The 12,573-nt window shown below is 39.1% G+C and overlaps 1 protein-coding gene across 3 annotated transcripts in view; it reads right to left on the reverse strand.

Annotated features, from left to right (window-relative positions):
- The window catches only part of WARS2 (tryptophanyl tRNA synthetase 2, mitochondrial), a 47,741-nt gene that overhangs the window by 16,351 nt on the left and 18,817 nt on the right, over window positions 1–12,573 (reverse strand). For all 3 annotated transcript variants that reach the window (XM_069785915.1, XM_069785916.1, XM_069785917.1), the window contains exon 2: window positions 9,824–10,081. In XM_069785915.1, coding sequence (XP_069642016.1) covers window positions 9,824–10,081 — 258 coding nt within the window. The remainder of the gene's footprint in view (window positions 1–9,823; window positions 10,082–12,573) is intronic.

Here is a 12,573-nt window from a genome sequence, read left to right on the forward strand (position 1 = left end):
TCACAACAGAGGTAGCTGTAGCCTAGCCCTGTTTCCAGGAGTAGCAACAAGAGATGGCATTTGGGCTGAGCACATGAGCCTATGGCTTCCTACAGTATCTTCCCTTTATACTTGTCAAGCATCCATAATTATTGTACTAGGGAATATCAGAAGATATTAACAGATATTATCAGAAGATATTATAACAGTCCTGTTAGTATCCATGTTCCCCAGGAATGTGTCTAATCCCTTTCTGAACCTGCTGATATTGCCCACTTCACAACCTCATGCAGCAACAAGCTCCAAAGTTTCAAATCTGATGTAGGAAGAAGTACTTTCATTTACCCACTAAACTCTCTGTTTACTAGTTTTGAATGCCGCCTGTTTCTTGTATTGCACAATTTGGTGAACAATTCCACACTCGGTTTATCCAGTGCTTTTCTGATTTTGTAAACTTTGATGGCATCTACACCTCAGCCTTCTCCTCTTCGAATTGAAGCATCCCAGACTTCTGAATTTTTCCTTTTAAGGCAGCTGCTCTGTCCCCTGTAGCATTAACTCCCCTTCTTTGTACTGTCTCCAGTTCACTTCACTACTTCCCTCTTGAGATGCAGACGCTAAAGCTCTACCCACTATTCACGATACGGGCACACTAAGGTTTTGTGCAGCGACAAAACATAATTTCTGTCTTGTTCTCAATACCCTTCCTGGTGATACAGTGATGATGACATATAGTTGGCTTTTTTGAAAATTACTTATGCTGAGCCAATGATTTCAGAGAACTACCAATGATGACTCCAAGACTTTTTCCCTGCATTGCGACTCAGCTGAATACTGTGTAAAGAAGGTTTAGATTACTTTTACCTAGATGCTTTACTTTACATATAAAGCTCTTCTACCACTAATTTGCCTACCCACTCTATTTTACGAGTTCTTTTGGAGTTCCTTTCCTTGGCATAGCATTTGACTACCCAGAAGAACTTAGCATTGCCAACAAACTTCTGTTCACTACCTTCTTCAGGTGATGAATGAAGATGTTGACCAGAAAAGGTCCCAGCAGGAATCCCTGAGGGACATGACTACTGGCTGTGCCATTCAAAAAAAAGTGATCACTATACCCTATTTGGCTTTCAACTCTAGCCAGCTGCAAGACTAGTAATGAACATTTCCTTCAATACATTGCTACATTTTATTTTTTTTTTAAATAAGAATTCATACAGAACCTTGTCAAAGGCTTTTTAAAAAATTCAAATCCACTATGTTCCTGGGATGCCCGTTATCCACATGCTTAATGACACCCTCACAGAGTCCAGCAGTTTAGTGAAACAGGATTTCCCTTTAAAGAAACCATAGCAACTCTCAAAAGAGACCATTTACTCATGCACTCAGTGTCCTACTCTTTATTGAAGACTCTACCATCCCTGGTAAGATGAAAGTCAAAATCATCAGTCTGTAATTTCTGGGGTCCCATTTAGAGCTCTGCTTGTGTACTGCCAACATGACTTCAATCTACTACTTCTCTGGCGCACCAACCATTTATGGTGGCAGATTGCATGCACACCTTGGCCACCAGTTCTGCCATTTCAATCGGAGGGTTTTTTCAGACTCCCAGCTGAATGCCATCTGGTGTCTAAACTGCCTATCTTTACCTAATAGTTCCCAATCAATTAAGGTTATTCTGTGTATACAGGAACCAGTAAAGTACTTAATTTGTTTTGTACTTAAAAATCTGACAGCAGAAGTACCCACTGGAGCTATGATGTACTTCAGGAATGCCCCACCTTCCCGAACAAGAACAGATAATAACAAGCTTAGCTCTTCTCCAATGAAGACATCAGTTTGTCAGCAGTGACCTCTCCCCATATACCCCAGTATAAAAATACTGCAAAACATGAAGAAACAGAATTATATCTCCAACAATCAAAGCTCACAACCAGTGACAGATCCTGAACTGTATGTCAAACCAGCCTCCAAGAATGTCACAATCATTGGTGAGTCTGAAAAACAGCTATCTAATCTATTAAATCCTTCATGTCGACTCCAGCTACTTTTGTGTCCTGAAAGAATATAATAGCCTGTTTTCAATATAAACATTATTTTCTCAGGAAATATTTCTTGCAGCTTGGCTGAAAATATTTGGAGGACTAACAGTCTTGTAAGTTCTCTATTTATTGTTTCCCTTACAAAGCCAACTATTTCCCATTTAGCAGTTTTCACAAAAAAGCTTAACCAGATCCACTTTGTGACACCCCCCCCTTTAGACAGCCCAAATCATACCCTTTCCTTTTCTCAGTAAATACATCAAGTTTCTCTCCTTGTTCCTGCTCTGTGCTCTCACCCACTTTAACACAGTTTTCTTTCCTAATCTGTAACAAGTCTGTAAAAACCATCAACATTTCTCAAAGGGTCGAGATGGTCATCTCTCTGCTATTACCAGCGACACATTTCCTCCTTCCATTTCCATTGCATTAAGCATCCCCCACAACCTGGCTTACTAATCACTAATCAAAGAGTTATTTCCAGAACAAGTACTTCCATTCCTTCCTTGTGGCCCGATGAGCCCGAGTTCTGCAAAAGCCAGATTCCTTTTATTTTATTTTTTTTAAAGCACAGTTATTTAACAGAGGTGACCCCTTCCAAGTGATAATGAGCAGCTATCTAGAAGGCACAATCACCTCTGTTTCTTCACCTGGCTGAGTGCCCTGCTCCTCCCTCTTTACAGGCAAATAGCTTCTTAATTGTTCACTTGTGCAGCCTTTTCACGTTCTTAAACTCAGATCACAATTTACACTTGGATCACCTCTGGGGCATTATATGCTGAAGTACAGCCTCAGGGCTTCTCCCTGCAGATCCATTACTTCGTCCTTAATCCTAGCTATTCCCTACCAAGTTATTGCTGCTATTCCCTGGCCACAGCCACAGTTGATGATATATACATGGAAAACCAATAGCTACTTTTAGTCCAAGTAAGTCTAGATGACTTTTCATCCTGAGACATACAGCTGAGGAGGACAGCAAGCAATGAGATTCAAGAACAATAACAGAGGGAAAGGCATGGATACTGTGAGCAGATCTGAAAGCAGGCAAACCAGCAACACTGGAACTCAGCTTTCTGAGGCTTATTATACCAAGTTGTGTGTGTGTGGGCAGCTGAAGTGGCTTCCTGCAAAAAGAGATTCAGTGTTTCATTTTCAAGATGGATTTCCTCAAGTTGCAACTTACAGCCCTTCTCTGTAAGGGACTGCAAATTTCCTGCATATCTGTTATGTGGAAACAGCCTCCCCTCAGCAGTGTAACCTCATTAAGGGCTACATTTTAAATGGGCAATAAATTTCAAAGATTTGATTTTGACAGTGTAGAGGACAAACAAACAAGTCTGGGGAGGTAATTTGGATAGCTGTGTACTAAAAGAAATGTGAACAGAGAAGGGAAAGTGTCCTAAAATTCAAAAGAAATTAAACTTTTTTTTAGGATTTTTGTCTTTTCTTGAAGTACCAGTTAGTGCTTCTAAAAAATTCAAGAGCCCTCTCAGAAGAAAGTGCTGCTCACATTTATTTTTCTTGAATAAGAGGCAAGATTTTATTAAAGCCTAAGGTTGCAAGCAATATGTTGAAGATACGTGGTAATGCATCTCTGTATTGTACAGCTAGAGCGAATAATGGGGCCATAAACAAGACAAAATAGATTGCTCTTGAATCAAATGCACACAGCAACTGAACACCCAATGAGACACTTTTATGACAGAAAATTTGACATGGTATCCCAAATTCCTGTTCAAAGAAATAATTCAAGTGTGGGTGCAGTAAGTTCATGGTTACAAAGGCAACATCTGATTTAAATAACATGTTAAGTGATGTATTGAACTGGAGAGTGGTTATCTAGCTGTCATTGGTAAATCTATCAGTATTTACAGCTTTCACTATTACCTTTGAAGATTTTAATAACTTATCCTTATTTATATTTGGCTAAAATTTACAGAAATAAGATCTGTCTCTCCTTTCCAAAGAGCCTGATCAAGAATACCCCTACTGGAATCAGGTTATACTGGTTATAAATGCAGATAGAGCACAGTAATTTGGCCAAGGCAGCCTTTTCCCTCTCTTTATTCATTATGAAATGAACTTATTTTCAGAAACATTCTCCTAGTCTAACCCACAATATTGTTTGAGTGAGTAGTTTGGTGTGTCCAGAAGACTGGTGGAGAGAGGAACATATAACAGCTATATAATAGTATGAGATAAACCAGGTAAATTAAGGAAGAAAAAAAAAAAAGAAATCTTACTGAACCATGACTTTTCTTCCCACTGAGCTCTAGTTATGTCTAGCCTAGTCCTATGGGGTAGAAAACAGAGGGATGAGAGAAGCAGAATAATTTTCTAAATTAAACAGTCACATACTTCCTCTTATGACAGGAAGTTTTCAATGGACCATGCTAAATTAATGTACTTTAATGAATTTATAAGCTATGATGCAATGGAAGCTTTAAAGCCCCTCTGAAAATTGGACAAGAAGTAGCATGAATCCATTCAAATTCTGCCCACAAAACAAAGCAGCTGGATATTTCTGGAAAATAATAGCAGTGAAACAGTTAGTGCACACATTTAAATTGTCGTATTTTGGCTTTTGGAGTTAAGGCTAAGACAAATTGGCAAATTCCCACCTCCCAGAGTTACTGCTTCAATTTGCCTGCACATTGCAAGAATACTGCAGCTGATTATACTCAGAAAATAAATCACCCCATCCAGAAGGCTGAAAACTGCAATTTTCCGCCCAGAAACTGAACGTTACGTTGTCCAGAAACTCACAGGACTCCTCAGAGAAGTGTTAGTGCAGCATATCAAGCACTGCCTGCTGAATCAATTCTGATGGAATTTTAGTTTCTCTTGGGACATTTAGCATGTGTCTACTACGATAGGTAGGTGGACAGGAAGAACAGCCTGAGACCACATAAAAGCAACAGCAGTTTCTAAAATTGTTTTGACTGTGAAGCAGATGAGATACAAGATGGTTATGGGTAAGAACTGAAATGTGTATTGTACCCACCAGGAATCAGAGAAAATGGGTTATACCATATAAGCTTACCATGTGTGCAGATTGCTTAGTGTCTTCATTATTTCCCCCCCTGTAGCCCTTTTTGTTTTTAATAAAACATTCTAAGTTTTATGAAAGTCGACTGTTACAGCTTTTATCAGTTATGGTATAATTTAAGGAATATATTTGCTCTTTCTTCTAGTATTCTCAGGATATGTTGTATAAGTCATTATTCTGTTACTTCTCTTTTATGCCTGGTAGGCAAAGGCAACCACTTAAAGCATATCTTGACATTATTTTCTCTAAGACCAAAGAGGGTTTCATACATCTTGCAGCTGTGCTCCAAATAAAAATGCATAATTTTGAAATATGCATTTATTTTTATTCTTACAGAAATTGTCACTCTTCTATGACTTGTCTTCCTACTTAAGAAAATATAATTAAACAAGCTGTAATGAAAGAGCTTCTCTCACTGGGAGGCCATTCTAGTGTCCAACATCTTCTACAATTGTGTTTTCCTAGATACTCTAATTAAATGTGCTTGTTTGTAACCCTTCACAGACAATGTGGTTCCAAACACTACCCTAAATATTCATCATCATCCTGCTTGCTTCTAAGTATTTCCAAGTTATTATCACTTGTTCTTTGTAGCCACTACTTCCCTAAGCTGGAGTTTAAGTTTGTGTATTGTAATATGAGTGTGGGAGGTATCTGGTGAACTGCTACGTGTGGAGACCAAATACACAGCCAGCCATTAACTTCTGTTCATATATGGTATAAAAAAAAAAAAAAGTAATTTACAAATGGTAGATTCTGAAGCATACAAACCTAATTTTCATCAAACTAGCACTTTCCATTTATAGGTAACTTAGCTGTACACCTGATTCATAAGAACAGAGACCATATACCCTCTAAGCAATACAATAAAAATCAGCCTACGCAAAATTCCTCCCACTGTTATTTCATTTTACTTGCAAGGCAAGGACATCACTAAAATCAGTTCTGGGACTCCCAGACCTGTATCCTTATCATAGCAGCACCTTTTGGATCTGGTGTAAACATGAGAGGTATCTGTTCTCACCACACTTTTTCCCAGCAGTCAATCTGTGATTAAAATTATTCAGCCTTTTGTCTCTTGCTTGTATTGGGAAGGATGATAAAATGTGGGAAAACTCTGGAGGCAGGTATTTCAGATAGCTCTGGATTAGATATTTGATCTGCATAAACCCTGCAGTAAATAAAAGCCTAGTGACAGTGAAACCCTTACCAAATAAATGCACATGCCTTTCGAGAAACAAAGTATCAATATTTTTTTCACATATGGCAAACATATTCCAGAGAAGCAACACAAGCAGCAACAGAAAGAAAGTACAAAAAGAGTAAGCCAAACAAACAAACAAAAAAATCCCCCTCTTCGGCAACTCTAGACCATTCTTGCCCAGGTTAATCCAGAGAAGTAAGAGGACACAGCAGCATTTACAGTAGTGACTGCATGAGCAATTCCCTTAATGGGGCTCACCGTTACTAGCATACTTTTCCAGTGCAAGAATTTCATTCTGCTTTACTGCTACAGAATCAGGGTGCTACCAGACATTAGTTGTAGCTGGTTTTGGTGATAAAAACCAAAAGTTCTCATTTCACAATAATTTTGTCACATGATGTTTGTTCAAAAAAAATGGACAGAAGTGTTAATCAGAAGTAACTGCAGTAGCACTTCTGTGATTTATAGATTTGGTAATTTTCAAGACAGAACTCAAAATACAGCAATAATTGTAGCACGTTAATCTACTGAGAACTCTCTCATTTATAGTTTGATCTGCTATTGAAAAGAGAAAGCTACTTTGCCAATAAGCAAATACCTAAACCAGTTCTCTATTTGCAGTTGGATTTTCACTGCTTTCCTGATGACCTCTGGAAGTACACCCTCTTTCAGTATACAATCTGTTTTGGTCAATTTGCTTTACACCTCAGCAAATGTTTGTAAACAAAATTGTAGCTTTTTAGACCACCCTTGGAGACTGCTACAGTGGCTGAAAAGGAGAGGCCAGCTCTTCTTTAAAAACTGAGCAATTACCAATCCAAAAATCAAGCAATAAACTTTCATGATTAGCAATAGCTGCAATCCATCATACACCTTTGTTTTCAGGAACAATCATCTCGATATTATGACATTCCATAACGTACTATTTCATTATCATACTAAAACAATAATCACATTAGCAAGGTTCCCGTCTCCTTTCCTCGCATCAAGAGCTACACGCAGATATTCCTTTTAATTGCTTCCAGAGAAACATCTGGTCCTGCCAACGCAATTGTAACAGACCACAGTGCATCTCTGGGTATACCTGACCACTACATACAGCTTGAATAGACTTGTTTTGGGGAAGTCAAACCACTTCAGCCTGAACCATTACTGAAACAGTCTGGATCCACAAACAATTGTAATACTCCTTCTGCTGCTTGCAGTGTGACAATGAGCTTTCAAAAATGTGCTAGAATCAGCTACTTCTGAAAGCTGTATTGATACATGTGAGAGAAGTATTAGTAAAAATACGGTTCAAGACATCAGACACTGCCCACAGAAAGCAAATACTTAATGGTTTAGATTGAATATGAACAACCACCGTTGGATCTGGACAGATAAGGACACCCAGAAAAATTAAGATAAAAGGTAGTCTATTTAACAGAGGCCAGCCTAACCACCATAACATAAACCATAATCATCTTTGGTGGAAACTTTTGTTTGATAAAGCTGAATATTTTTCAACTCTAGCTATCTAAAGTTTTCATTGGCTGTTGACTGTATTGGTTCTGTAGAAGCATCACTTACAGCCCTGTCCTCCCATCGTTTCCCGAGTCTGATACTTCCTCTTTGGGGACTCAAAGTCTCAATCTCTGCGTTATTATATTGTGAAAGACACAACATGCTTTCTGTGGCTGACTGCAATCTAAGATCCTCACTGATAATCTGCTGGCTTCAAGGCAAGTCTGCGTGTTGGCTTTAGCAAAACCTGGAACAGCAGTAGTTTAGCTTTTAGACTTAAGAGAACATAAGAAAAGCAACACTGGGACAGATCAAATATCCATCTCTGACAGCAACCAACAGAAAAGAGCATAAGTACGGAAAAGCATAGATTCTCTCCCAACTGTGACTGCAGCACTTCCTGCAGAGGTGGCACCTCAGGTATATAACAGTCCCCAACAGATTTTTCAGATTAATTTCTTGAGTTCTTTTCTGAATTCATACACATTTCAGCATGCACCGTACCCTGTGCCAAGGAGTTCTGTAGCCTAATTGTGGACTTCATGAAATGCAGCATTGTTTTGCTCATGCTGAATCTACCAGGTGTTACCTTATTTTGATACCTGTTAGTTCATGTTCTTCAGTGGATAAAACAGTTGTTCCCTATCTATTTTCTCTACTTCACTTGCAGTTTTATACACCTTTACTTTATTACTCTCTAACTGTAACCTGCAAATCATCTCTCTTCTAGGCTGAAGAGTCCTCTCTGTTTATTTAGTCACTGATCCTGTGTTGTAACTAACTGAATTGTTCAGTTGCTTGAAAACAAGAAATAACAAAACTCCAGACTGGTTTTTACTGCATCACAGGCTTGTGATCACCTTAAGGTTTTTCCAGTTAAAGTCAGCCTCAATGAGAAAGAAGTTAAGTCAGAGTACAGCCAAATTAAAACCCAAGCTGGTAACTTATTTAAAAGGATAAACAGATTTGAACAAAGGATAAATTAATTTAAGCATATCTCCACTATAATTCTGAGCTAATCTATTATATTGGTTTTTTAATACAGAGGAAAAGCAAAGCAGGAAGTGTATCTGTCTTCATCATTTCAATATCCACCAGGGATATGAAGCTACGATTGTCAACCACAGGAAACTCTGCCTGTGAAGAACCATGTTCAAAGAGGAATAGAATACCATGATTTCATCTCACACCAATAAAATTCAGACCCTGTGCACACCACCTTTGCAGTTCTGTTGCAAGTCAGACATCCATTTAAAGATGTCTTCACAAGACCAGAAGCTATGCCACATCTGCCTCTGTGGGAAATTACAGAACGTTGCCAGTTTAGAGTCAGTAACAGAAGTTAACCAGGCAAGAAACTAAATTGTGTTCCAAGAAAATGCAGCATGCAGTAGATTAGGCTGACATATGCCAAGTAGGAAGGTAAGCCCAATACCCCTTGGGGTGGTCAAGAGAAGCAGCAAATATTTCACATACGACTTATCAGATCAGGTGGAAAAATGTGCATGTGAAAAGGTTATGGCAAAGAGGGGAAAAAAAATCCCAGGGAAGACATAACTCCCTGGTGATTATGATGGAACTGACACAAAACTTACCATGCCAATCACCTGTGGGAGATACCGCGCAGCTGAAAGATTAAGTGCTAAGTGCCAACACAAAACCATAGAAACATGTTTTACTTGCCTTTATGGTTACACAGACTATGTTTATGCATTTATGAGTTAACCTTTTGTGACTAAAGTGAGACTTACAGAGCTAAATTAATGCTCTCCTAACAGGTATTTTCAGTATTTTACTCATAACTCTCACAAACTCCTAGCTTTGCTTCAGAAATTTAAAATGTACTTATCCCTGAATGGACTCCTCAGTCATGGTTTCAGCCACTTCAAAACAGCAGCAAGGGATAAGTTTGAAGTCCAACATTGCTAACATTTTCTAGGACCACCGACACAAAGATGATAAAGGAGTTCAGTAATGCTATGCTCATTCACTAACACGTGTGGTAAGCCACTCAATGAGAAACAAATCTAACATAACAGGAGCACTAACCAGCGACTGTCGGAACAGGAGACACTTCTTTGGGTCAATACCACAGGCAAGGATGGCAGCAGTGGTGTCCAGTATGTTCTGGCGCAGGACAGCTGGTTCCTTGGGCATGGTGAGAGAGTGCATGTCCATAATGCTATACAGCACGGAGCTGCACTCTTCCTGCAGATTCACCCAGTTCTGAATGGCTCCAAGGTAGTTACCCAGATGAGGCGTCCCAGTTGGCTGGATACCAGAGAAAATCCGATCCATGACCATATTCTGTTACAAAGCATTGGTAAAATTAACACATGCATTTTTTTTGACAGATTCTTTTATATTTTAAAGTCATTAATAAAGCCTCACTTATGCCTGTCTCTTCTCTCCTCCTTTCAGTGTATTCATGTATAAATTACCTCAGGATTGACGAAATATAATTGCAGAAAGTCAGTCAAAATACTCTATCTTACTGCAGAGAGACTGACAACTAGTGTAATTTTAAGCTGTCAGACGGCATATGCAAACAAATGTAGCTGTAAAACAAGCTGTAAACAAGATTTCTAGGTCTCAGAAACCAAGTGGTAGATTCTTTCATCCTTTTCTGCCCCAAAGCTGTATGTTTCTCTTTAGTACATTATCCACTCTGATATAGAAACTCAGGGTCACAGCATAGAGAAATGCAAACATTTTTGTTGTAAACATATGCAATATCCCAGCAGACTGCCATCTTAACTCCCATGAACATTGAAGTCTTATTTTTCTAGCTGCAAAGAACATTTTGAGTGGTGCCTGAAAGAAACCTAGTCCTTGACCCAAAGGTCAAAGAATAATGAAAGAGATTATCAAAGTTCTGAAACTACCTATCTTGGCAGCAATAGAGTTTCAAAAAGGGCTCTACAAAGAAATACTGCTATAGCTCAAGATCACACCTGGAATACTGTGGATGCATCAGTACCAGTAAAATGTCAACATCTGAAGAGAGTTCACAGAGAAGCAGCAAAAAATTATTAAGAAGCTGAGGCTGTGAGCAAAGACTAAAAAGTTCCAAACATGTATAGCTTGGCTAAGTGACAGTTACCACCTTGGAAAGTTTGTTTTCCTGCATCCCAGCCCTTCATCTGACCATTTTCTCAGAGCCCCAAGCTGTCAGCATATGATCAATTACCTCCCCAACCTTTCCAAAGAATTCCCCCATATTCAGAAGTAACTCAGCAATGCTTTATGTGAAAATGCCTGTTACATGCCAAGTTGTAAGAGCATGCAAGACTGCTCGACTTATAAATGAGGGTCCCACCAACCTCAGCAGGGAGTCCCAGTCACAAAGCTGCACAATACAAACCCTCGAACTCTGTTGTGTGGCAGGAACATCAACTTCACTATGCCTCTGGCTGCATGATTTTTTTCCTGCTAAATTTTATAAGCAACATCTCTAACAAAGTAGAGAGAATTCATTTACTGATGTAGTCCATTTTAATTTCTGTGAATCACTTAAAAATGTATGGCGGAGAAAAAAAAATAATGTAGTCATATAACTACAAAACCACACAAAATGGCAGCAAAAGTCAAGAGTCAAGTGCCATTATTTTTAACTATTAAAAAAAGGACTTCAAATTGACTTAATTCATTTTGACTCAGACTCAAGAATAATGAGAAAGTGTTTCCAAGTGGAACAGGTCTTTATTTTTTTTTTCTAACATGATCTATAGTTCAGAAAAGTCTAGCCCATTTCCTTCAAAATTTGCTGAAAAATTCTCTTTGCTTTCAAAGTAAGCCTGTTTGTCAGATCAAGACAATTTTCTTATCCAATGTTTAAGTGTTTGCGCTGACAGGTAAGAGCAGGTTTGGGCTGGCAGCCTGCTAATTTCTCCTGCTCACATAAATGCCTACACATTTAAGTCCAGGTGGTAACCCCCTCACCCCATCCCAAACATCTTCTTGACTTCTAGTATATTCTTGAGTCAGTTTCTAAGTGCTCTTGGAGATCCTCCAGAACAGGAGCTGCAAGGTAGTCACTGCAATGAAAAGCACACCCTCTGCTCCAACAGCAATTCTAACTTCCAGTTCCCGTGCTCCAGTCCTTGACCACCTCTTTTCTCCATTACACAAAAGTGAAATGATGCTACTCAATTCCTTGTTCACCATTTGATGCCTTGTTTTCCTAGGAACCTGCCTCAGAGGATTTATCACCACTCACAGAACTCACTCACCTTCCACTAAGCTACTACCTGGCCCAAGGACTGCAGCCAGCTTCTTGATAACACTGAGAAGGGGCAGGTGCTCACCTAGAGAGGGAGGCATACAGCATCCCAACATACATAAATTAAATGAAGTCTTGTAGAAACTCAAGAAATTCAGGATTCACTAGGCTTCAGAGCTGCAGTTCTATTACTAAGGGCATAGAACAGTTGCTAGGCAATGCAATAGGTCCTTTACAGGCATAACATTTGTCTTTAGCTTCCCATGTTCCTGCTCTTCACAAAAAGAATAAGAACTCAAGAAGAAAACAAGGCTAGAAACAGATGATCACTAAGATGGTGTTCTGCCCATACAGGGATCTCAGAACAGCTGGTGGTTTGTCAGAGCACATTTCCTCTTCTCATCTCCCTCCTCCCCTCACTCAGTTCAAATCCTGATGCTCGTTCCCACAATTATTTCTCTCCACAGTGCTGCCTGCTTTCCAGTGCCCATTTATACGCCTGTTTAACCACACTCTTTTACACAAGCTATAGCTTCTTACAGCCCTACTTTCCATTTTCTTATCAGTTTAATCCCTC

Source organism: Haliaeetus albicilla, chromosome 6, assembly GCF_947461875.1.
Source record: "Haliaeetus albicilla chromosome 6, bHalAlb1.1, whole genome shotgun sequence".
Lineage (NCBI taxonomy): Eukaryota > Metazoa > Chordata > Aves > Accipitriformes > Accipitridae > Haliaeetus > Haliaeetus albicilla.